The following is a 26,245-nucleotide window of genomic DNA, read 5'->3' on the forward strand; positions in this document are numbered from 1 at the left end:
TTCGTAAAGTGGTTTGGTGGATATAATTAAAATTATTTTTTATTAATAATTTAACAAAAAATAATTAATTTACGGAAAATTATAGAATTGTTACAGAAATTTGTAAAGGTTTTTTAGATTTTCCGTAAAGTAGTGTCAATTTCCGTAAAGTAGTTTGATGGATAGAATTATATTCTACTTTGTGTAACTTTAATCTTTCCTATTTAGTGGTTATCTGTAATAGGAGGTCAACTTTTAATATAATTTAATTTATTTTAAATTAATTTGACACATGTCGCAATACTATTCGTTATTGAAACAAAGTAAATTTACTTTATTTTTAAAGGAAGATACGCAACTGGAGGATTGCCGATGTGGTTGACTCGGAAGGGGACTGGATCTGGTCAAAGTTTGATACTTTCTTTAGCCTTGAGACTCTCCTTAGAATGCGGGGAGTGAAGGTGAGTAATCAAGAGGAAGACTTGGATGGGCACTGTTGGGCGTTGACTAACAATGGAGTTTATTCTTGCAAATCGGCCTTTGAAGCTTTCTCTCTCTTTAGATCTGATCCTCCCTCGGATGTGTGGAAGTCGATTTGGACCCTTAAAGTTCCTTTCCGTATTAGGAGTTTCCTGTGGCTGGGCGTTAAGGACAGGCTTCTTACTAATTCGGATAGGCACAGAAGGCACTTGGCTGATTCTGGAGCTTGCAGTAGATGCAGAGGCCATATTGAGACTTTGTGCCATGCTCTTAGAGATTGCTCTAATAGTAAAGAGGTTTGGAGGAAAATTCTCCCACACCATATTTTCTCTTCCTTCATGGCACATTCTGAGGTCGACTGGTTCTCTGATGGTGTTAGAGGAAAGTTGCTTCCATACATGGAGCATGGTGACATTTTCTTTGCTATTATCTGTCACCAAGTTTGGAAATGGAGAAACGAGGAGATTTTTGGAGATAAAACTGTTTTTATGACAAACTTAGCTGATTTCTTCTCGAAAAAACTTTTCTCTATTATCGATAGTTTCAAAGGAGAGTCCCTTGCCAGAGCCTCTCAGTGTTGTGATGTCCATCTCGTGGGATGGAGCAGGTCAAGAGAGGGGGTTGTGAAGCTGAATACTGATGGTTCCTGCCTCAGTAACGGTAAGATTGCGGCTGGAGGTGTGCTTAGAGATGTAGGGGGCGTCTGGCTTTCTGGGTTCTCCCAGAATTTAGGGTTGGGTTCTTCCTTTTCTGCGGAGCTCTGGGCTATTCTTACTGGAATCAATCTTGCTAAAAGGTTGGGTGTTAAGAGGCTCTCTGTGGAGTCTGATAATTTGGAAGCAATCAAAATGATTTCTGAGAATCATTCTATGGGTCTTAACAGTCGCAACCTCATCAAAGCTATTATAAGGCTTTGCTCCTCCTTTGAGTTCGTAGAGTTCAGACACATTTTTAGAGAGCAGAATCGTGTTGCTGATCGCTTGGCGGCGGCGGGCCATGAAGGGACGTTAGGCGTTACTACCCTTCCTGTTTCCCCTAGTTTCATCTCTCATCTTCTCTTAGAAGATAGGATTGGGGTTACCTTCCCTAGGCTAATTCCTGGGTAGTTTGTTGTTTTTCGTTTTTCTTTTTCTTTTCTACCAAAAAAAAAAAAAAAGGAAGTGAGGATAGCGGACACCATCTTCAAAAATAAATAAAATAAAATATTGAAAAATATATATTATTAAAATGTGTTGGAATTTCTCAATTTCTACACGCAGTTATCTTTAAAAAATAGGGTACCGCTTATTTGAAATCACTTGTCTTTTGATAGGAAAAGTATACAAAAGAATAATAAAAAAAGAAATGTTAGTATTTGCATGAATTTCAGCAATATGTCAGATCCATTTGTAATAAATATTAATATCAGCATCAGCATCACCAAATTCTAATCATTCACTTTCACTTGTCAATTCTAATTTCATCTTCTTCTCACAAACTTACAATTCTTTACCTTTCTTTTTTTCTTTTTCTTTTTTTGTTGTTCTAGGCAATAATTATAATATTAATTAACGAAATAGAAATGGGCATGAATAAATGCTCCATGAACATGCACATGTTATTGTTCCCTCGGCCTCTCCAAATAGACATTTCCACACTAACCCTTACCCTATCATTTATATTTTTATATAATAATTGAATAAAAGAATATTAATTAAGTAGATGAAACAAGTAAGATTATTATAAGTCAAATAGAACACTAAACAAACAAGCAGACACCATCAATTTTAAAAGAGTAAACAAACATTGTTCCTGTTCACAATTAACAATAATTAATTAAGTATCTCACAAAGTGTATATATATAATACAGAAAACAAAACAACTATAACAACCTTGCTCATTATGGTTCACACTATAATAGATCAAAGCAAGCTGTGGTTGACCTTTTCTCAGCTTTTGTTCTTGCGTTTTTCCATGGCTCTTGGTGCTGTTTTTTTTTCAATCATTCAGATGACAAAGATTAAAAAAAAAAAAGTCAATTAACTAACTGCAATTCAGAGTGTGGTTTCCACAATCTCCAAAACTTAATAAAATACTCCAAATTTGTTAAAATAAAAAAGCATTTCTTTAGATATGGCAAACTAAATTTTAGTAATGACTTTAACTAATTGCTAAATTCACTTTGATTTAAATTTTAACTTGTTACACTTACCAAGTCCAGTCGCCTCGGTTCCTTTCATGATACGCAGTCGTTTGCATGATTGAACAAACATCCTGTACAAATAAAACAAATCATAATAATTGTAAATGAATCTAATTTTGTGTATTCATTTGTTTGGTAATTAAGAGAATTAGTTAGTACTCCCTCCATTGTTACATGATATTTTATACTATCTACATATTTTTGGCAATTTCTTTTCTCAAATTTCCATTTGTTTACACTAAAATTTATACAAGTCCTAGACTACCAATACAAACAAACTCCTTTAGTTATATATATATATATAACTAATTTTTTTATTATTATTATACCCTAAAAGCCTCTAGCAGTAACCCTTTTATCCATGTAGCTTTAAGGAGTAGTATATATACAGTATGAGAAAAATAGAGTTTTATGAGAGATTTATTAATTTAATGATAAGAAAAGAAGCCCTAATTTAAGATCTAAAGTTGTATAGAAAAAAGAAAAAGAAAACATACTCCCAAGGCACATCACCAACGAGCATCCAGTCACCATCCTTATCTTCATAAGTAGGAACATAGTCAGTTCCATTCAGAATATCTATGAGCTTGCTCTCATTCAGAAAATCTTTCATTCCTTGGGATCCACAATTTCCTTCATCAATTAAATTTTCATTATCTCACTAACCATCTAATTATGATTATATTAATAATAATAATAGAAGAAGAATTGATATATATATATATATATTACCAATGGTGAAAGAAGAGAACATGTTGGTGAGAGCATCAGAGAGTTGTTGGTAACTGTTGTACATAGTCAAATCCACTTTTCGAAGGTAAGGTGCACCATCCATGCTTACCTTTACAAAGCTCGCCTTCTCACTTTCCTCACCACCGTTGTTGCTCTTTTGAACAGCTAACATTACATTCTTTCTATACGATCTAACCGGAGGCCATCCGACTACTTGTGCCCTATACATCACATTTTTTCACATTTATATTTTATCTATCACCTTAAAATCATTCTTTACTTAGACATATAATATCATATCTCACTTTCCCTTAAAATTCATAATTTTCTTCCTTGGATCTTCTTCAGATTAAACCAAACAGTATTCTAATTTGTGGAACATATTAAAAACTTATATACAAGATCTACATAGTTAATCTAGTAGTAAGTTAAGAAAAAAGTAATAAAGAAGATGATGAGATTTATTGAATTTTTTATTTTAAAAAATAAAAACTTGGTGAAACAATATCTTTCTCTTGGAAATTGGTATAAATCAAAACTCTTTCTGAGTAAGGTTAGCAAAAAACCCAAAAAAGATAGTAGTGGAAAACACATATGTTACGTAATCATATATATGTAAAAAGAAATCACAGAAAAAGCATGCAACTTACTTAGTTGGAGGAGGCTTAGCTGGATCAACAGCAGAGAAAAGATTCTTCTCTTTCTGGTTCTCAGATTCCTGAATGTTGAGCTTCAAATCCACAGTTTCAGAGAATCCTCTTTTCCTAATTCCTTCAGTATTACCTGGTAGCCCTAGCGTCAGCTCAGTCTCCATAAATCGGATATTATTTTCCTTTTCTACTTCCATTGATGAATTCTTCTTTCTCTCTCTCTCTAAAACAGTTGGTTTCTCTCTCTAGTATGAGGATAGAAGAAGAGATATGGTAATAATATATAGAATATAAACAGCAACTAATCAAGGATTTGTTTTGGGGAAGAGTTTGTGAAGTTGGGCTCTATGGCTATTAATATATGGAGGGGACTTCTTTTTCTTTTTAAATAATGTAAGTTTTATTAATTGGTTAAATGGGAACTTGACACGTGGAACTTTGTCTGAACTGGAAGCTGATGAAATGGTGATGCTTAGGGTTCCCCATGATTCTTGGCTGCTCTCCCATTTCTCACTGCGCCCTTGTCCCTACATTACCTTTCATTTTTCATTTTTATATGAAAAGGGTTAGAAATTTGGAACTTAATACCTTTTCTTTAATCACTTCAATCATTAATACTCTTTTTTCCTTTAATATAAACCATTCAAGATTTTGCATTAAAGTTAGTAAAGATTCTGTCATAATAATATGATTATAAAGTATTAATATAGGTTCCTTTGAGTGGTTAAAAACCTCAAGTCGTTTAAGCTAGATCTCGAGTTTGAATCAGCGTATGCAGAAAGTTTTAATTGGTAGAGTATCCACCTAAAGGTTGCCTGACAAGTCTCGTGGGTGCCCAAACCCCCCTAGACCTTCTAGATCGGTCATGTTGATATATAATTAGTACCATAAACCAACTTCTTAAAAGTGGTAGAAGGTAATGCCTTTGTGAACAAATGATACGTCATCTACATTGCCACTTGATAGATCGATTTCACCATTTTCTAAAGACCGAGAATAAAGAAGAATTTTAGTGAAATATGTTTTATTATGTCTCCTATAATATAGTCTTCCTTCAATTGAGCAATGCAACCTGCATTATCTTCATATACAGTGCTATCGAGGTTTTCTTATCTCATGATCTACCACATGATTGGTTAATGATCTTAGACAAACACATTCTCATAATTATTAACTCTGCATGATTTGAAGAAATAATAGTAATAGTTTGCTTAGCAAAGCTCTAAGATATAACCCATTTTTTCTATATATGAACAAATAACCAGTTTGTAATCGAGATTTATATGGATTAGATAAGTAACTCGTATCCACATAGCCAACTAATTTAGATTTAGATTCATATGCATAAAATAAATTTAAATCAGTGGTTCTCTAAAGATAGTGGAATATATGCTTAATTTCATTTCAATGTCTCTATTTATTGGGTTATATTGATGTCTCCGATTAAACAAATGTTTTGGTTTCTGTGTGTAATTAATGTTACTCGAGAGGAGGGTTACAACAACCGACTAATAAATTCCACTGTTAATAGAACACCTCCAAATCGACTAATAAACTCACGTAGACTCAACGAGAAATTCTATTATCCTTCTGCCGCGACTAATCAAAAGAGGCCATTTATAAATGTTTGTTCTTAACATCAATCATATACCATGAATTTACATTCATCACTCTTTTTAGTTGATAATTTCTCCAGATTCAAGTTAATTTTAGAGATGTGATCAACCCCATCAACACTAGCGAGGATGATATGGCTAATCTTGCAGCAGTGCCATTTTATCCATTTCAAGCATGAACATACATTCCCAGACTCATTGACTTTAAAGTCTTTATTGGTCGAAGAGAAGACATTGATTTGAGATTCAACGTACGGTTTGATGGAAATAGTTTCTTCGCCGACCTTAAACGACTTCACATCTTTAGAACGACGAACAAAACAGCCAAAACCCTAACTCCACCTACACCAAGCATAATAATTCTATGGATGAGGTAGGTGATTCACCAACTGTCTTCTAATTTTAACTTGATTAATCAATTTTCATTCGTCATTTAAATGTATTTGCTTATTTCTTTAATAATGAATGGAATAGACACTAAATAAACAAAAATACTTTGACAGCTGCTATCATAAATTTTGACAGGAATATGGAACTGGAAGAAGGTATTATTCTTGCAAGGAAGATTGAATTTATCAATAGGCATACAACTGGATTAGCTATAGAAAAACGAAATGGTCCCTGATTGGGACACCAAATAAGAAACATTCCTAAGAGAATAGCTTATCAAACTTCAACTCACCAAATTTATTTCAATTGATTGGAAGGTGGTCCTCTTGCTTAATTAACTTCCAATTCATTTTCTGTGTGGCACATAACATTTCTTAGCTAATTATGACCTTTTCAAAGATCTCATCTATATTTTCTTTTGCCACACAAAGATTTTCTTAATCAATTCTCTTTTATCAATATGATTGCTTTTGATTATATATGTAAATATTGAGATTCAGTCTTAATAGATCCGAATCTTCCTTTTTACGTGAGCCCGATGTTCAATTCGGGCTTCCTGAAGCTTTCTCTCTTATTGTGTCGAAACAAGAAACAATCTCCTAATTAGGCGTCTTCACAGTGCAAGAGATGACACTACCCGATAAGGAATACCGGTTTTTTCGACATCATTTCTTTATCGGAAAAAAAAGTAAGTTTTTTTTTTCTATTTAGGCTAGGAGCCTCTACTCCTATACAAAGGGGTTCAACTCCATTCATAAGGTATTATCTATCTATCTATCTAACGATTGCTCTTTTTCTTAATTTCTCTTTCTAAAATCAGAACTAACTTCAGTGTCCTAGTATCCTTCGTCGTGGATCCGACCAAAGTTTGATTTACCCAAGGAAGACGTAAGAGCGTCAGATATTTGGTCTCGTTTTTCCACTAGTACTTTATCCTCAGAAGTGCATTCCAAATCTACCAACTTTAGCGAAATTTATCGCTACGTTATTAACTTTATTTATGTTTCACTTTTGGTGTTCAACTCTCATAGTTTCTTGCTACCCATAATATCATTGTTTTATAATTACTGGATGTTTTATTTGTATCATGATCTCGTTCTATTAGACCTTATTAATTAAAATGTGATAATTTGACAATTGTTTTCTTTACATGAAAAATTTCTTAATAAAATAGTATGCACCTCATTTTTTATAATTAGATCAATTACATCTATCCATTGTAGAACTTATGATGTAATAGAGTGATGGATCTTCGTTATTAAAATTTTGTACTATTCAGAAACTATTATTATGAGAGATTTTAAAATATGTCTTGTGTACCACGTCTGTACATCAAATCAATAATTTAATAACACGTTAATATATTATTAAATTGTGTAAGAATTTGTAATTAGACGTTTAACTGATGTTAGGACTCTTTTATATAAATACTGATCAATACCTAATAGAATACCGGGTTGCACATTTTTCTATATGGTTTCAGAGCTACACTATTAACCCTAGCTGCCAAATGTCGTCCACCCTAGCCATTAATGACGACTACCGCAACAACATCAGAAACACCCGCTACCGTTGTCGGACACGGCACTACTACCATTGGCACTTCCAGCCTTTTCATTCCAGCCATAATCACGTCATTCCTGATGCTTCATCAAGCTCTGTTGGTCCCGTGCAACGTGTCAGTATTAGTTCCAAGAGGGGGGGGTGTTATGAACTAATATAAAATTTTTCTATTAAGGCTGATTTATTTTAAGTTTAATACTTTTACTCAGTCTCTAGGTCAGCAACGCTGAGTAGGTTTTGAGACAGCTTTAGTCAATTGCTAACTAGAGCTGTTTCAATTGTGAGTTGGGAAGCAACACTTAAGTCATTTTCCAACTCAGCACTCAGATTACTCAGCTCAGAGTCTACAAGTTATTGTTTTACTGAGTAATATTTAGCAAGCAATACATATATATATCAAAAGATAAAGGGTTAGATGTTACTCAGCAGACTCTCTGCCTACGTCTAGTCCCCGGAATCCTTCCGTGCTTTTTGAATCCTCTATTGAGCTTTTTAAAGGTAGAGCAAAAACCGTTTACAATAGCAACTGAGTATGCAAGAGTACCGTCCTCTATTCGTCTACTCAATCCTATCTCTACCACTGAGCACTATAACCGAGTACTCAACTTTTCTCTACCGCTGAGTACTATAACCGAGTACTCAGCCTCTCTTTTCTAACCTTTTACAAATGATACAGAATTTGTTCTCACTGAGTGAAGAACACTTTAGATGAATAAAATCACTCTAGAATTTTACACAAAAATAGGAGTTTGGTGTAAGAGCTTGCTTTTTCTTTTCAGGACAGAGCTTCTATTTTGTGCTTTTTCAATGAATTGACTTGATGAAGATCTATATAGAATGAAGTGTTGGAGTGGCCTTTTTATAGTGATGTCTGAGGCACCAATGATTTGAATCCCGACATAGCCGTTGTGGGGAAACGTTCTTCTTTCGTCATCACTTGGTCAGCACTCACTGCTGCAGGCCAATCATGTCTTCTGTCTTCGTCAGACGCCAGGTTTGTCTTGTTGTGTGCGTCAGATAGTCCATGCTTCTTGAAAAGGTCCTTCCGACAGATTTCTGTGTCTTCTGAATTTTACTTAGAATACGACAGGTTTTGTTTTCAACGCTGATCAATATTGAAGCTGACCTGACAACCACTCAGCTTGACATAGCGGCTTCGCCTTCAAGCTTTTCAGAAGAAGACATTTTCTTTCTTAAAGCTGAGTTGCATTTTACTCAGCTCCAGCTGTGTGAATTGCATCTGCTGACTCTGTCTTGACTTCTTTTTATAGATATTTAATTCCTGTTCTTATTGATCAACTTACTCAACATTGAACAAACTCATTAGCACAATTAAATCAAAGCGATTAAACTTAATTGTGTTGGAATATTTTTATCATGGAGATTTACTTAAATAATTTTTGTGTTTCAACAAACTCCTCCATATCGTATGTATTCCAAAATCCTTTCCACAATCCCGCACATATCAACAACAAATCCGCAATAAAATCCATGACTCATTCTAATCAATTTCAACACTTTCCCAATATTCTCGGACTTGTTACTGTTAAATTGTCATCAAATAATTTTGTTCTATGAAAAGCACAAATGATGTCTGTCTTGCGAGACAGTGGACTTTCCAATCATGTAGATGATTTGATACCCGCCCCTCATCTAACTGATCCGATTTTTTGCACCTAGGATCAAAAAGATCAACAAGTTCTCAATCTCTTACTTAGTTTCGTATCCGAAGCACTCCTCCCACAGATTTTGGGTGCCAACACCGCCTTAGAGGCATGGAATTGGCTAACTAGAGCCTATTTCTCCGGCTCTCGCTCTCACAATTAAAAGCTCTGTACACAACTCCACATTCTCACTCTAGGGTATGATGACATTCACACCTACATCATACATTCCAAATGGATACATGATCAGTTATCCTCCTTTCAATATTCGGTACATGAAGAAGTTCTCGTTGATTCGGTCCTACTCGGACTTGCCCGTCTATCGTCCGTTTGTTCAAGAAATTGAGTCACGTCTTGAACTGGTAAAGTTTGATGATTTGTATGGTTTACTATTGTGTGAAGAAAGACAACTTACAATAGATAGCAATACATAACCCATTCTGCTGATGACTCTATACTCAAGCAGACCACAATCGAAACATCAGCCTTTCCGTGGATGTGGTCGAGGCAAACAACAACAAGGTGGATGACCACCCTCTACGTCACGACAGCAAGGCTATTCACAGCCTTATTCAAATCATGCCCAAACACCATAGGAACATTTAAGCTATCACAACTGTCGTGGACTCGGACACATAGTCCGTAACTGCTCATTCTCGAAGCTTAACCATGACAACCACCCACCTCAGTCTCACATAGCCACTAGTCCTGTGGTAAGTCAATCATGGGTTCTTAACTCCAGTGTTACTCATTATTTAACATCAGAAGTCGAAAATATCAACATGCGCTCATAATACAGTCGATCAGATGAAGCCCAAATTGGCAATGGTTCTAAACTCTTTATAGCTCGTGTAAACTCTGATGTTTCTCTTGGCTCGTCTAATGTTCAATTATGTAACATCATATTTGTTCCTAAAGCAGCTCACAATCTTTTATCTGTTTATGCTTTAACCAATTTTAACCCAGTTTCTTTTTAAGTTTTGCTGATCGTTTCTATACCAAGGACTTGACGTGGGGGAAAATTCGGTTCAGAGGCCAGAGTAACAATGGACTTTATTCTTTATATTTGGTAGCAGTAAATAAATGTTCAACTAATTTAGTAAGTTTGCCCATTTGGCATGATAGATTAGGCCATGCGTCATTTCCTATTGTTAAACATTTATTGGATTCAAATAGCATTCATGTTTCAATTAATAAAGCTTATTTATGCTTTCCGCGTTGTGTTAGTAAATCTCATAAATTTCCTTTTGATTCATTAGTAAATGTTTTTATTGTTCCTCTTGAAATTGTCTGTGCTGAAGTGTGGGGCCCTGCGCCCGTGACTTCCATAAATGGTTTTAAATATTATGTGTTGTTTCTAGATCATTTCACCAAATATAGTTAGGTGTACTTCCTTAAAATTAAATCAGATATGCATGCTATTTTTATTCAATTCAAAACATTGGTGGAAAAATATTTCTCTCGATCAATTCGAACCTTTCAATCCGATGGGGTGAAATCATGAAATTGGCATCATTTTTTCAGGCCACAGGTATTAATCACCGCTTTTCCTGCACCTACACTCCTGAACAAAATGGAAGTGTTGAATGAAAACACCAATATAATGTAGAACACAGCCTATCCATTCTAAATCAAGCACAATTACCACCTAAAGTTTTAGTCTTATGCATTTGATACAGCCACATATCTCATAATCGTACTCCAATAGCAAACATTAATTTTTCCACACTTTATCAACTATTATTTGGTGAAAATCGGGACTACCAAGCTTTTCATATTTTTGATGTTTATGCTTTCCCTGGTTAAGTCATATGCCAAATCAAAATTCGATACTCATTCTAAAGCTTGAATTTTTCTTGGGTATAGTAAACAACACAAAAGGGTAGAAATGTTTTGATCGAATTTCGTCCAAATTATTTGCCTCACGCCATGTATTGTTTGATGAGTAGGTGTTTCTGAATTCGACGATTCTTGGTGAAAAGTCTATTGGAGTCAATTTTCAAGTTGATCAATCATTGATACTAATATAATTTCCCAACCTAAATTACCTAAACATATATTTACCCACTATTTCCTCCACTCCTGCCCGATCGCAACATCAACCCTTTCCAACTTCATCATCCCATATGACACCCACTCAAACCAGCCAACCTGGTACATCAACCCTTTGACCCCCTGCCTATATCAACCCGTTCCAAACACTGAAAATAACTTACCACAGGTAGACCCTCAATCCTCAACTCTAGTGGGCAACAACAACACAAACACTCTACATTCATAACCAGCAGCCCTTACCACATCATCCTCATCCCCAATTGAAATTAACCTTTCTTAATTGGGCCCCCCTACCTATGCCTAACTTTCACAGTAACCACTCGATCCAAAATCGGCTCACCAAAACCCGAACAACCTCATTGATTGCTTCATCAGTTCTCCACCTTTCCCACCACGTACATTATTGCTTCAAAAGATCAAAGATGGCAACAAGCCATGAGCGACGAGTACACTGTTCTTCGGAAAATAATACTTGGATACTTGTTCCACTAGACTAATGCAAAAATAAAATAGGTTGTCGATGGCTATTCCGGATTAAACAAAATTCAGAAGGTACAATTGAGTGCTACAAAGCACATCTTGTGGCTAAAGGTTACACACAGAGACCTGACATTGATATCTTTGAGACATACAACCTCGTCATCTACGAGCCATCAATGACTCTTTTTCTAAATTATTGTGTCTCTAAATTGGTCTATCATTCAATTAGACATATCTAATGGTTTTTTTTACATGGCAATCTGAATGAAACAGTCTTCATAGAGCAACCCTAGGCTTTGTTGATCCCACATGACCCAACTATGTTTATAAGTTACTAAAATCACTCTATGGGCTCAAGCAGGCACCTCGTATGTGCCATAAGCGACTCATTGATGCATTATGATAGTTGGGGTTTATTGGCTCCAAATCAGACACCTCTCTATTTTACTTCAGGACTACCAATGTATTAAATTTCTGCTTGATCTATGTTGATGGAATTTTGCTCAGAGCTTCGACACAACTTATCTTAAAACTCTTTTCATTCAACTATAAGAGATATTTGCTCTTCGGTGGCCTCAACAATTTGAAATATTTTTTTGGGCATTGAGGCACATTGGTCCAAATATGGTCTACTGCTCAATTAGTCAAAATATATCATTGAGTTATTGGAAAAAGCCAAAATGCATCAATGTAGGGGCATCTTGATGCCCCTTCGGTGAAGAAGACTCACTAAGGGATAAGTGTACCCCGTCGTTATCAAGTAATAAATCTGGAAAGTGCAGGTATCGAATCCACAGGACTTATTTACCACAAGTATCGAATTACTAAGTCTCAGGTGTTATCTAGGCTTTGTGGGGTTTGAATTGGTTTTGATTAAGTTAATCTACTCCTAGGTTGAATTACCCTACTCCTAGCTAAGTTATCTAGTTCTAACTAAGTTATTCTACGCCTACTTAAGTTAAACTACTCCTAATTAAGTTAAACTACTCCTAATTGATCTTTCACTAATGCAATTACCCGAAGGAACATGGTATGAACGATAATAATGAAGTTAGGTTATTAGGTCTATTGGTTAAAAACCTAATCTGAGTCACTTGTATTCAAGGCGATTAACACTACTTACCCTCTTGAAGTTCCTAGTGCGTGATTCCCTTGTAAGGCCGAAACTAGGTCTAAGGCTCAGCAATTTGGGCTTAATCAACTAAGAGGTCGTCAATCTCCTAGGCTCTGACTAGGTCAAATTCAGCTCACAATATGTGCCTACTCGATTTTGGGGCTTTTGAATGAGTTAAACCAATTGAATAAAGCGTAAGACAAAGATTAAACAATTAAACATAGAACAAAATAAAAGCTAAAATATTATTAAAGATGAATGATAATGTCACAGGATACAATTAGCCTAGGATTCATAGACTGTATCAAAGAGTACAAACAAGGAAAGGTAAAAGGAGATACGAAAATCCCTTTCAAGGAACCTGTCTACTCTGCAATCGGCTTCCTAGTTCTTAAGGACGGACCTTGAATATTCCTCGAGAACAGCTTTGAAGGAGCTTCAATGGATGTCGAAGAAGATGGAGGAGATGGAGAGGAAATTCAAGGGGAAAGCTAAAGTAATTTACAAATAATGAAAGATATCTAATTACATTGGAAAAATCCTATTTATAGGCGTGGCTCGGGCCATTTTCTTGACCTATTTCGTGTCCTTATGCAGGTAGGAAGTCGTGGGGTCCATCATGGCGTCGTGGGGGCGGAATTGGTCTTTTTGACCAATTCCCGCAGGCCTGCTCGCCGAGCAGGGCGAGCTGCTCGTTGCGAGCAGGCCTCTGCCGACCTGCTCGGCGAGCAGGCAATGCCTGCTAGGCGAGCAGGCCTCCAGGGGCCAGCTCGCCCGAGCAGGCCCCTAAGGGCCTGTTCGGCAAGCTGGCATAGCCAGCTCGGCGAGCTGGCCTAAAATAGGCCAGTTCGTCGAGCCGTCTTGCCCGATACACCTCCGCTCGGTTGCTGAACACCAACAACGTTCTTTTCGCCCGAATTTATCCATGCGCATGCACAAAAACTCCAGATAACATTAGTCCAAAGGCTAAATTGACCCGCCAATCGCTTATTTTGAGCAAGCGCTTCGTTTGGTGCGAATTTTGACGGATCAATTAGCTTCAAAAGATAACAGAATTATTATATGCATGCCATTTTGGCCGTATTTGCCTAAATTGATCACAAAACGAGCCTAAACAACGAAAAGTAAATAAAACATTTCCAATTTCTAACTAACTCACACAAAAGCATTTAAATGCGAGAATTGCTCGCTTATTAACTAAATAACGCTAAAACCCGTCCTAAAACTGTACCCAAAGATAGGGGTTTTTGACCCCTATCAAACCTCCTCGCACTTAAAACTTTACTTGTCCCCAAGTAAACTAAAAAAAACTAAACCCGTAATCACAAACAAGCCAGAAAACCTCCCGGTTTGACTAGGTGTTTGACATAATTTCGAGCATCTGTAATCACATGCATTCGGAAATACAAAGTAGAGACACGATATCCAAAAGCCGCATTTCAATTTTCATAGGTCATATGTTTTAAGCAAAAGGACACATGTTCAATTAAACGAGCTTGAGGGGATCGCCAAATAAAACACCTCACCATAGGTAGTTCACTCATTTCACACAATTTTTGGTGGCTCTAGTGTTTACTCTCGGCTTATGTTCTTGCTTAGGATTACGTTGATTTTGCACGTTCATCCGAGTTCCTCTACTATGCTATATGACTCCGATGATATCAAAAACAGCTTCGAATTGGGGTTGTAATGTGGTTAGATGGTTAAAGGTACAACAAGGGTTACTAGTTCTAGCGCTAGAAAAACGAAGTTCAAATGGCTTAAGCAAATATGAAGTGACTGAGATTTTTATTTATTCATTATTCTCTTTTTAGGATGTTTTCTTGAGACGTTTTGATTTCAAGAACTGGGGAGTGAAGTTCTCCCCTTTTTGTTCGTCTCATTTCTTTTTTTTTTCTTTTTTTTCTCATTTCTTTTCTTTTTCTGTTTTTCTCTTTCCCCCCCCCCCTTTTTTTTTCTTTTTGGGATAGTGATGCTCATTCACTTCTTAGCCTTTTGGCTTGCTACTATGATGCCATAAACAAAGATAAAGTGCTAGAACGACAAAGGCTCGATGTGAGCTTTGCAAAAACTTTGGGTTAAGTAGCAAACCAAGTGATGGTTTGCAAAAATGGGTTAGAACGAAAGAAAAATCTATAAACTACAAAAATATAGGCTCAAAGGGGCTTCCTAGAGTGGATGAAAAAGAGAAAATAAGGTAAAGAAAATGGTTAATTCTAATGAGGCTGATTTCATCGTTTATCATCTCAAATCATTGCATGTAGGTTCAACACAGTATTAGGTGCAAAATCTGTAATCTTCCACAAGTCAAAGCATTCACACAAAAATGTCAAGAAAAAGAGCTTTTTGATGTTCGCTCTTAGGCTCAAATTCAACTCACAATTCTTTGGGTTTCAATTTTGTGTTTACTAGTTCTCCCCAAACTCAAGTTTAACATCACATGCCTTCAATTCTTAAGTTATCTACCTAAGTAATGATTTCGACATTTCTTCAAAAGTAGGGTCTAAATGCAAACTTTAGCTCATGCTTTTACAGATACAAGGATTGTGTCCTACACCTAAACTAGTTGTTATGCAATCTTAGATTCGGTTCTCAACCCTCAAGGACAAATAACGAAGTTTAGATTCGAAGGAGGTTCACGGTTTTAGGTCCTAAACATGCAAAACATAAATAAAACCCAAAAAACGCAAAACTAAACTAGACACGACGCAACAAAAATTTTAAAAATTATACAATTTTTGTAAGTTTGTCTACCCCTCCTCCTCACACTAAAAATATGCAATAAGTTCCAACATTGCATCACAAATCATAAAGAGCAAGTGTAAAGAGTTAGGGTGGAGAAGACAACTTACTGATCGGCCGGAGGGTATGGCCAAGGCATGTTGTAGCGTTCGCAGTAGTCTGCTGCTACGTATTCAAGACCCGAAAGCCTTCGGTCCATATTCTGCTCAAAGTTAGTGAACCGTTGGTCCATCTGTTGAACAGTGTTAAAGGTCTGTAGGTTAAGATCTCGCATTTCTGCCATCATGGTGTTGATGGCTTGGAACTGGGCCTCCGTCCCCGGCGCTTGGTGTTCCGTTTGGTCATCTGCTACTGCAGCCTCTTCTTCCTCATGTTCGTTGTGCTCTCCTTTTCCTTGTTGTGGTGGGTTTCTTGCCCGTTTTCTTGCCCTTCCACTTGAGCTTGCTCCTCCAGATGGGTTCCTGTTCAAAACTGAATGGAAAGTAGATTTTCCTAGAAATGTGGCGTTAAGCAAGGTGGGGTGGAAACCATCTTCCCGAATGTCCAAATCTTTGAATTGGCTATCAAGGAAGTTGGTAACCAAATGTCCAAGGCCAACGGACCCGCGTTTTTTACTTGTCTGGCTTGAAAAGCCTTCAAAGATGGTTTTGATACTATCAACGGGTTTTTGGTTGGCCACACACGACAGTATGAGCAATTCCGTCTTTGAGATTTTATTGCTCTCATTTTTCCCTAACAAGTTGTGAGCCACAAACTTGTGTACAAGGTTTAGCACTGGGTCTCTAAGGGAGATTGGGCTAGCAGTGCGGGAGTCAAATTCTGATAAGCCTGTTAATTGCTTCCAAGCTTTATCTTTTGTCATGGGTTCCTCAAAACCCGAGACTGCCTCTGGATGGTTATAGACTCCCATCAAGGCTGCTAATGTAGTGTCATTGAGACGATAGGGGACACCGTTCAGTCTAAAAGAATGCTTACCACACCCCGCGGGTAGCTCCTTTCTCAAAGTGGTCAGAAATTCTACACTGAAATTATAGTACACCAGGGTCCTTTTTGTGGCCAGTCTATGCCAACCATGGAATTTTAGGAATTCATTGAAGTCCTTTTCAGACCTATAGATGCTAGATATTTCTGGTCAACAATGATTAAGGTGGCAAGTTCTTGCTTAGAAAACCACTGATATAACAATCCCTCTCGCTCATCTACTAATCCAAAAGGTGGGTTATACTTAGCTTGCAGGACGTCACTGAATTCGACGTCCGAGTCGGCTTCATTGTCAACCGTTATCTTGGACTTGCCTTTCCTTCCCATCGTACCTGAGAGATAGACCAAAACAGACTAGTTAGAATCCCTTCACATAAACGTAAATCCCCAAACAACCAACAATTAGGCATAACCATAGCTTAGGAGCTTAGGGACCAAAACCATGAACTTTCAATCCCTAAGTATTTTACCCGTAATTCCAAATTCGTGAAAAATTAACAATGCCCAGTGACCAAAATGTGCTAAAAGTGTGATACAGAGTTCTATTGACAGGTTTTAAAACATAAACTGAATAGTTGGATTTTGAGCTAAAAGGGGGGTTTTACCCAAATTTAGCAATTTCTCCAAAAATTCACAAATTAAGAACAAAAATCATACCTAAACCACATATTGATCATAATGTAACTATATATTGCAAGAATATCAAGAATTAAAAGCAAATAAAAAGTTATTTGAGAGAAAGGGGAAAAACCAAAACTTGGGTTTTATCCCAAATCTCAAAAATTAACCCCCTAAACTAAAATCTAAGCCTAAAAACATGTTAGAAATCAAAAATGGGTAAAGATTCATACCTTATTTGTTGAATTCGGGTTAGTATGGTGGATTTGGGGGGTTAGGTTTTGAGAGGGAAAGAAAAGAAAAGAAAGAAAGGAAGAAAGAAATAATGGAAGAAAGAAAGAAAGAAAGGAAATAAGAAGAAAGTGGGGGAAGGGGATGATGAGTCACCCCCCCCCCCCCCTTTTCTTTATCTTTTTCTTTTCTTCTTTCTTTCTCTCTCTTTTTTTTGGTTCGGGATTAAAGTCCCGAACAGCCCGTGTCGGCCGAGCTGACTAGCTCGGCCGACCAGCCCAGCGAGCTGGGCGGCAGTGCCTAGCTCGCCCGGGCTGGACGAATAAATTTTTTTTTTTTTTAGAAAGAGTATGGGGGGGGGGGGAAACTTGACAATGTAAATAAATAGAAATAGAAAAATGTGAATTAAAAATTAACAACCAAAATTAACAAAAATAAAAGAAAAGGACACTGCAGAAGTAATTGTTCAAGCTTTGAATTTAAACCGAGGAGAACTCGATTTCTCCCCCTTACTCAATCCTTTCTCAGGATCTTTGGATTCTTCTCCGTTGTGCTTGGGAGAGAACCCTGTGGTCTTTCCTGCCTGTCCCTATTGATCTGAGCTACCTGATTGCTCAAATCCTTGCAGAAAGCTTCATTGTTGGCAAGCCTAGCCGAGATCTCCTTCAAAAGAGTAACCACCTCGTCAGATTCCTTAGGGGGTTGCATTGGTCCTTGATTCTGCTGTTGATATGGGGGCATGCCAAGCCCCTGATCTCTATGCTCCTGAACAAAACCGCTAGGAGGTCGAAGCACATTCTGATTTGAATTCCCGTAAGATTGGTTCGGGTGCTGAGGCCTCCTATAGTTGTTGTTGTTGTAGGAGTTGTGGTTGTTGGGGTTGTAGTTGTTATAGTTCTGGTTGTACCTCGGTTGTCCCCCAACATAATTGACCATCTCCACCCCGTCTCCAGCGAAAGGGCTACCTGCCTGACATTCCTTTCCATGGTGGTCGCCGCCACAGTGCACACAGGTGGGAGGTTGGCTGAATTTAGCCAACAGGACGTCCATCTTCCTACTTATATCCGCAACACTCGGATTTTGTTCTTGTTCTTCCACAGCAAATACCCGCTGCCTTGTGGGGCCAGCGAGCTTCTGTTCTTGCCACTGCACACTCTTCCTGGCCAGCTCATTAATCATGTCATATGCCTCTGTTGCTGTCTTCCTAAACAAATCTCCACCCGCTGCGGAGTCTACAATAGCCCTGTTGGTGGGTGTCAATCCGTGATAGAAGACGCTCACCAATTGATGCTTGGGTATGTCATGATGAGGGCACATGCACAGCATTTTCCTGAATCGGGTCCAAGATGTGTGGAGCGCTTCGTGCTCGGGTTGGTGGAAGGATGTGATCTCACCCCTGAGCATTGCTGTCTTCAAGGGAGGAAAGTAGTAGGACAAGAATTCCTTCTCCAATCCTGCCCAAGTCGTGATTGATCCGGGCTCCAGTGTTCTCAGCCATTCCAAAGCTTGCCCAGTCAGAGAAAACGGGAACAACTTCAGCCTAGCAGCATCTTGGGGAACCCCATTTGTTCTTGCAGTGTCTGCGCACATTAGGAAGCGATCCAGATGATCATTCGGGCTCTCATGTGCTTCCCCTCCAAACAATTTGGTCTGTTGGATCAAGTGAATTATACCAGACTTGATTTCATATGTATTAGCCGGAATATTCGGAGCGGCAATGCCGGACAAATGCTGGTGTCGGTGTGGCGCCAGGATCTCACTCATCAGACGAGTGTCAGTTTCTGGTCCGGTGTTCTCAGTGTTCCGCTCATTGTTCCGTTCATTGTCAATAATTTTGATAGGCTCGATGATCTCGTCTTGCTTCAGCTTTCCAATCTGTTTGCTCCTGCGAAGAGTATGTTCAAGTTCAGGGTTAAGAAGGACACACGGTATTCTTGCTGATCTTGTAGGCATACGCTGAGAAGAAATAAATACAAGAAATAAATGAAAGCGGAAGGAAAATTATACACATCATACAAGGTTGCACAGTTTTGTACAAGTATTGGTTTATATTGACAAATATAGGTTGATGTACATGGTACAGACTAGTAGAGATAAACAAGTATGTATATGAACAAATATAAATATAAGAGTATACAAGTACAAAACGGTATAAACAAGCACATGTAGATAAGTATAGATGAATTTGACAAGTATAAATACACGTTTGTATAAATGAATATAAACAAGCGTAGGTATGAACACGTATGACTGTTATAAACAAGTATATATATAAACAATGATATGAACAAGTATACCTATAAACAAGTATAGTTATTATAAACAAGTATATATATAAACAATGATATGAACAAGTATAAACAAGTATATATATAAACAATTATATGAACAAGTATAAACAAGTATAGTTATTATAAACAAGTATATATACACAAGTATAAATGATATTAACAAGTATAGGTATAAATAAGTATAGTTGATATTAACAAAGATATTCACAATGAATGCCTAAACTAACAAATCGACCTTTGGTTCGATATTGCAGAAGAAATAAATCCCCGGCAACGGCGCCAAAAACTTGATGCGCCTTCGGTGAAGAAGACTCACTAAGGGATAAGTGTACCCCGTCGTTATCAAGTAATAAATCTGGAAAGTCCAGGTATCGAATCCACATGAATTATTTACCACAAGTATCGAATTACTAAGTCTCAGGTGTTATCTAGGCTTTGTGGGGTTTGAATTGGTTTTGATTAAGTTAATCTACTCCTAGGTTGAATTACGCTACTCCTAGCTAAGTTATCTAGTTCTAACTAAGTTATTCTACGCCTACTTAAGTTAAACTACTCCTAATTAAGTTAAACTACTCCTAATTGATCTTTCACTAATGCAATTACCCGAAGGAACATGGTATGAACGATAATAATGAAGTTAGGTTATTAGGTCTATTGGTTAAAAACCTAATCTGAGTCACTTGTATTCAAGGCGATTAACACTACTTACCCTCCTGAAGTTCCTAGTGCGTGATTCCCTTGTAAGGCCAAAACTAGGTCTAAGGCTCGGCAATTTGGGCTTAATCAACTAAGAGGTCGTCAATCTCCTAGGCTCTGACTAGATCAGATTCAGCTCACAATATGTGCCTACTCGATTTTGGGGCTTTTGAATGAGTTAAACCAATTGAATAAAGCGTAAGACAAAGATTAAACAATTAAACATAGAACAAAATAAGAGCTAAAATATTATTAAAGATGAATGATAATGTCACAGGATACAATTAGCCTAGGATTCATAGACTGTATCAAAGAGTACAAACAAGGAAAGGTAAAAGGAGATACGAAAATCCCTTTCAAGGAACCTGTCTACTCTGCAATCGGCTTCCTAGGTCTTAAGGATGGACCTTGAATATTCCTCGAGAACAGCTTTGAAGGAGCTTCAATGGATGTCGAAGAAGATGGAGGAGATGGAGAGGAAATTCAAGGGGAAAGCTAAAGTAATTTACAAATAATGAAAGATATCTAATTACATTGGAAAAATCCTATTTATAGGCGTGGCTCGGGCCCTTTTCTTGACCTATTTCGTGTCCTTATGCAGGTAGGAAGTCGTGGGGTCCATCGTGGCATCGTGGGGGCGGAATTGGTCTTTTTGACCAATTCCCACAGGCCTGCTCACCGAGCAGGGCGAGCTGCTCGTCCCGAGCAGGCATTGCCTGTTCGGCGAGCAGCCCTCTGCCGGCCTGCTCGGCGAGCAGGCCTCTAGGGGCCTGCTCGGCGAGCTGGCCTACGAAGGCCAGCTCGCCCGAGCAGGCCCCTAAGGGCCTGTTCGGCAAGCTGGCATAGCCAGCTCGGCGAGCTGGCCTAAAATAGGCCAGTTCGTCGAGCCGTCTTGCCCGATACGCCTCCGCTCGGTTGCCGAACGCCAACAATGTGCTTTTCGCCCGAATTTATCCCTGCGCATGCACAAAAACTCCAGATAACATTAGTCCAAAGGCTAAATTGACCCGCCAATCGCTTATTTTGAGCAAGCGCTTCGTTTGGTGCGACTTTTGACGGATCAATTAGCTTTAAAAGATAACGGAATTATTATATGCATGCCATTTTGGCCGTATTTGCCTAAATTGATCACAAAACGAGCCTAAACAACGAAAAGTAAATAAAACATTTCCAATTAACTCACACAAAAGAATTTAAATGCGAGAATTGCTCGCTTATTAACTAAATAACGCTAAAACCCGTCCTAAAACCGTACCCAAAGATATGGGTTTTTGACCCCTATCACATCTCTACACTGATATGCACAAAGGAATGGTTCCAACTAGAAGTTGGAGATGCCCTTTCGGATCCCACGCTCTACAGGAGCATTGTTGGAGGTCATTAGTACCCATCATTTACTCGCTCGAATATATCCTTTTCAGTGAACAAACTGGCTCAATTCATGCATGCTCCCACTTCCATACAATGGCAGGATGTGAAACACATTCTCTGCTACCTTCAATAGTCTAAAGATCAGGGTATATTCTTGCATCAATCCTCTTTCTTGTGTTTACATGGTTTTACAGATGCAAATTGGGGTGGAAGACTTGATGATAGACATTCCACCACGGGTTATGCAATATTTTTTAGGCATATCCTTGATCTCTTAGAGTTCCAAGAAACAGAAATCTGCAGCTTGTTCATCAATCGGGGTCGAGTATCATGCTCTCGCTACGGGTGCATTTGAAATAGGCTGGCTCCAAATTATGCCATGAACTCGGATTCAAGATTTCTTGCACACCACAAATGTGACAATCTATTCGCAACATACCTGACCTGCAATCTCATTTTTCACAACAGAAGTAAACACCTAGAAGTTAATTTTTTCTTTGTTAAAGATTGGGTCTCCAAAAAATTAATTCGGGTTCAGTACATTCCAACAGTAGACCAGGTTATCGATATTTTGACAAAACCAGTTTGCAATGATCAATTTCTTATGTTTTGTTCCAAGTTGAGCCCATGCAATTCCCCGACTCAACTTGTAGGAGGATAATAGATTATTATAGTGTGTACCAATTTGTAATTAGACGTCCATTGATATTACGACTCTCTTGTATACATATTGATCAGTACCTAATAAAATATCGGGTTGCACATTATTCTATACACGTTAAATCGCAAGTAATAATATATTAACAATATTATGTAATTAAAGGATTATATATTTTTAAGTGAATTATTTATATAAAATTCTAGATCCTAGTTTATAAACCATATATCTAAAATATATTAGATTGTATCAAATTATTTGTCTACTGCAACATGTGCACTATATATAGTATAATTTCTCATTGTTATTATTGTCTACTTGCACATTTTGTATTATGAGGAGAAGACTAGGGATGACATCATGTATGAGTTTTATGGGTATCCGTCACTATTCGACTCTAATAAAATTACTCGAAGGCAAGTAAAAGATTAATTCCCCTCTGGTTACCTGCCATGTTTTTCGAGGAAAAAAACATGGAGGAAAAAATGAAGATTATTATATTAAAATAAACTATAAACTATAAACTATATTTTTATTTTTATTTTTAATGTATTCTGATTTTTTGATAATTTGAGTAATTTAGAATGTCGAATTTGTGGATGATTTACAAAATTCAAATTTAATAAAATTTGTAATTTATTTATTTTATATGTTGTTTCTTAATGGAGAATGGTACCATAAATATCTTGCGAATAAATGGAATGAGAATTATATTAAAAAAATATACTTATTTTCATAATGGATATAATTAAAAAAATAATTAAATAAAAATTAGGATTAATATTATCGGTGAATACACCCTACCCGTTAGCATAGTAGTGAGGACCACAATTTGTTATGCAGATTTCGTTGTTATATCCTGGCTGCAGACCAGCTAACCCAAAAGGTTGTTGGTTAACGGAATGAATGCTGAATCAATTACAAGGTTTGTCAATTAATTATTTATATATATAAGAGATAGTACTACTTAGGTATAATAAAATAGAGTGTTTGGATTTAATTAAAATGCATAAAGCGGTAGGTAGGTACCTCCAATTGTGTGCATAACCAGAAAAAGATACTCTATATTATATTCTTGAATTGAAAGCCACTTTCAACTGTTTTGCAAATGGACTTATATGCACCATATTATAATATGTGGTAAGCCATCTTCTTAATCTGCATTTAATTTCTAGGCGGCAACATACAAACCACACCATTCATTCCAATATTACACTATATATATTTTTCTTATTTAGTTCTTTCAAAAAATAAATTTAAAATTTACCCGTATAAACCAAAAACTAGAAAAACTGGCATATATATATATATCATGTTTAGAGTTTCTAACTTGATTTTAAGGAGAATGTGAAGAAGAGGAAGGGGCCGTAGTAGTATGTTTAAGGTTTGTATGTGATAAAATAATTATATTACCTCGATGAAAATATTATAATAGTGATATAGAAACATAAGAAAAGATAATTAAGACCGAATAGAATAGGAAGATACATATTAAGAAAAGAAATATTAACAATATATGTAAGAAGGTATAAAAAAAAGAAGATAATATCTTAAACTAGATTATAGTCTAAATAATATTGTAGTTAGCCTAACTATCCTTTAAAAAATTTGCCCTGCCTAGTGCTTAGCTAGCCGCTACGAAGAACATATGATTCCAAGAGAATAATGTTGTTTGAATTTCATTTTATGAATATATGGTATTTATACATACCTACAATTTTTTTTAAAGAAGTGGAGATAATAATCACTAAATAAATATAACGATAATTCAAGGATGCGCACTTGATCAAGAAGAGATAGAAAATGACTTGGCACCAATTAGTAAAGGTTAGAAAATGATTGCAATTTAACGGCATCCTGAAAATACAAGCTAGTATGTGATACGAGATAATCTATATAAGAGTAGATCCCCATTGTTAAGAGGGATGAACCCTAAAAACACTCTCAAATAGAAGATATAATTTGATTCATAAAAGTTGATCTCTTACAATGAAAATGATGAATTTATATCATCCAAGACCTAAAGATGAAATTATATAAAGGGTAAATACATATAACTAAATAGATAAACCTTAAAGGGGAGGTGGGGTAAGGGAAAATAAGTGGCAAACTAGTAAATAAAAGCTAATGGTAAAATAATAAATATAGTTGGTAGGCTGGTGTCAGACTTGTCTCCCTTGGTGAGCAAGTAATCGTAATTCTCCTTAGTGGGTAAGTAATCCAAAGCCTCCTTTGTGAGCAAGCAACCCCAAAAGATAATATGAGGAGATACATCGGATAGATACCCAGAAGTAGATCCGTCGAGGTAGATACATCGAGGAGATCCGCCAATGTAGATACAACCATTAGACCCGTCGAAGTACAGGTAGATACTGGACGTAGATACGTTGTTGAGTAGGTATGCCGAGTTAGATACGTCGAAGTAGATCTGCCTAAGGAGATACTTGAGGGAGATACGTCGAAGTAGATCCATCGAATAATTCCATCTAGTAGATCCATCGAAGAAGATCGGTCGAGTAGATCTGTCGAAGAAGATCCATCGCGTAGATCCGTCGAGTAGATCCACCAAGTAGATACAACCAAAAGAAAAAGATATACTATAACTTTTAGGTGTGTCATTCTCCTCTTCGGAATCACTTCCCCCACATACCTGATGGAATTTGTTACCTTACTACTTCTCTAGCCTTGACTTGGAACTTTGCAGAAAGATGTCCTCATCATATACCTTGATGGTGAAGCTGTGTTATTTTATAGGGAGCCCAAGGGTAACACCGCCAGTTGATGTTTAAACCTCTCATTAGATTCCACGAAGACCAAATGTCATCTTTTTAGTGGTGGACGTATTCTAGTAGTTAGTAATATACTTGAATTGACATTCCTTAATCTTAAGTGGGTTAAATGGTCTTCATCCAAAAAGAATTCGGCGAATCGTCTCATTGGTCCACATGTCTTAAGTGATGTTTATTCCTCTTGAGTTTAATCCGACGATTCCCATTGATCTAGACGTCTGTGATAGCTTAAGATGAGGACTCTGTTGAACTATACTTCGAACGATCAATCAACCACACAGATAAACAAAGTTCACAAAGATCACAGATTGGATCTTGAAACAACAATCAAAAGAATACACACAGAATTTACCCTGGTTCGGCTTAACTGCCTACATCCAGCAACTTCACTAATCAATGGAGATTACAACAAGATTGAAACAGTTTCCTCTCTAGAAACTCTCGTGTTTTCCCAATCCCCAACTTAGTATATCACAATGTACACTAATGACTTAGTCTAAGAATAATCTCTCGTATGAAACTACTTCCCAACCCAGACCTTTTATAGCCTTTACAAGATTGTGAAAATACCCAAAATATCCTTACTCAAAAATGTACTAACTCAGCAAGACCTACTGACCAGTGGTAACACAGCAAGACCATGTTGACCTGTATTAACACCTCAGTACCATGCTGACCACAGCCATTATACCGACTTGTTGAATTACTTCATGCTGACTTGATTACATACAATTATGCTGACTTGATTACCCAGCATCATTCTTGTAATAGAAAACAACGACTTGTTGAATTACTTCATGCTGACTTGATTACATACAATTATGCTGACTTGATTACCCAGCATCATTCTTGTAATAGAAAACAACGACGACTTACAATGCTGACTTGTTGACTCAGCATCATCAGCAAGTGATAGAAAACAACGACTTACAATCTCCACCTTGTCTTTTTAATCACTCCAT

At 37.0% G+C, this 26,245-nt stretch overlaps 1 protein-coding gene across 1 annotated transcript; it reads right to left on the reverse strand.

Moving 5' to 3' along the window:
• Positions 1-2,192: 2,192 nt before the first annotated feature.
• On the reverse strand, positions 2,193-4,366 carry LOC136218195 (auxin-induced protein AUX28-like). The gene is made up of 5 exons (XM_066004964.1): positions 4,025-4,366; positions 3,375-3,595; positions 3,140-3,275; positions 2,652-2,713; positions 2,193-2,426 (listed from the first exon to the last, which is right to left on the reverse strand). Exons 1-5 carry the CDS (start codon positions 4,219-4,221, stop codon positions 2,389-2,391), a joined length of 654 nt encoding a protein of 217 aa, XP_065861036.1. The 5' UTR covers positions 4,222-4,366; the 3' UTR covers positions 2,193-2,388.
• Positions 4,367-26,245: the final 21,879 nt, after the last annotated feature.

Source organism: Euphorbia lathyris, chromosome 2 (assembly GCF_963576675.1).
Source record: "Euphorbia lathyris chromosome 2, ddEupLath1.1, whole genome shotgun sequence".
In the NCBI taxonomy this organism is placed as follows: domain Eukaryota; kingdom Viridiplantae; phylum Streptophyta; class Magnoliopsida; order Malpighiales; family Euphorbiaceae; genus Euphorbia; species Euphorbia lathyris.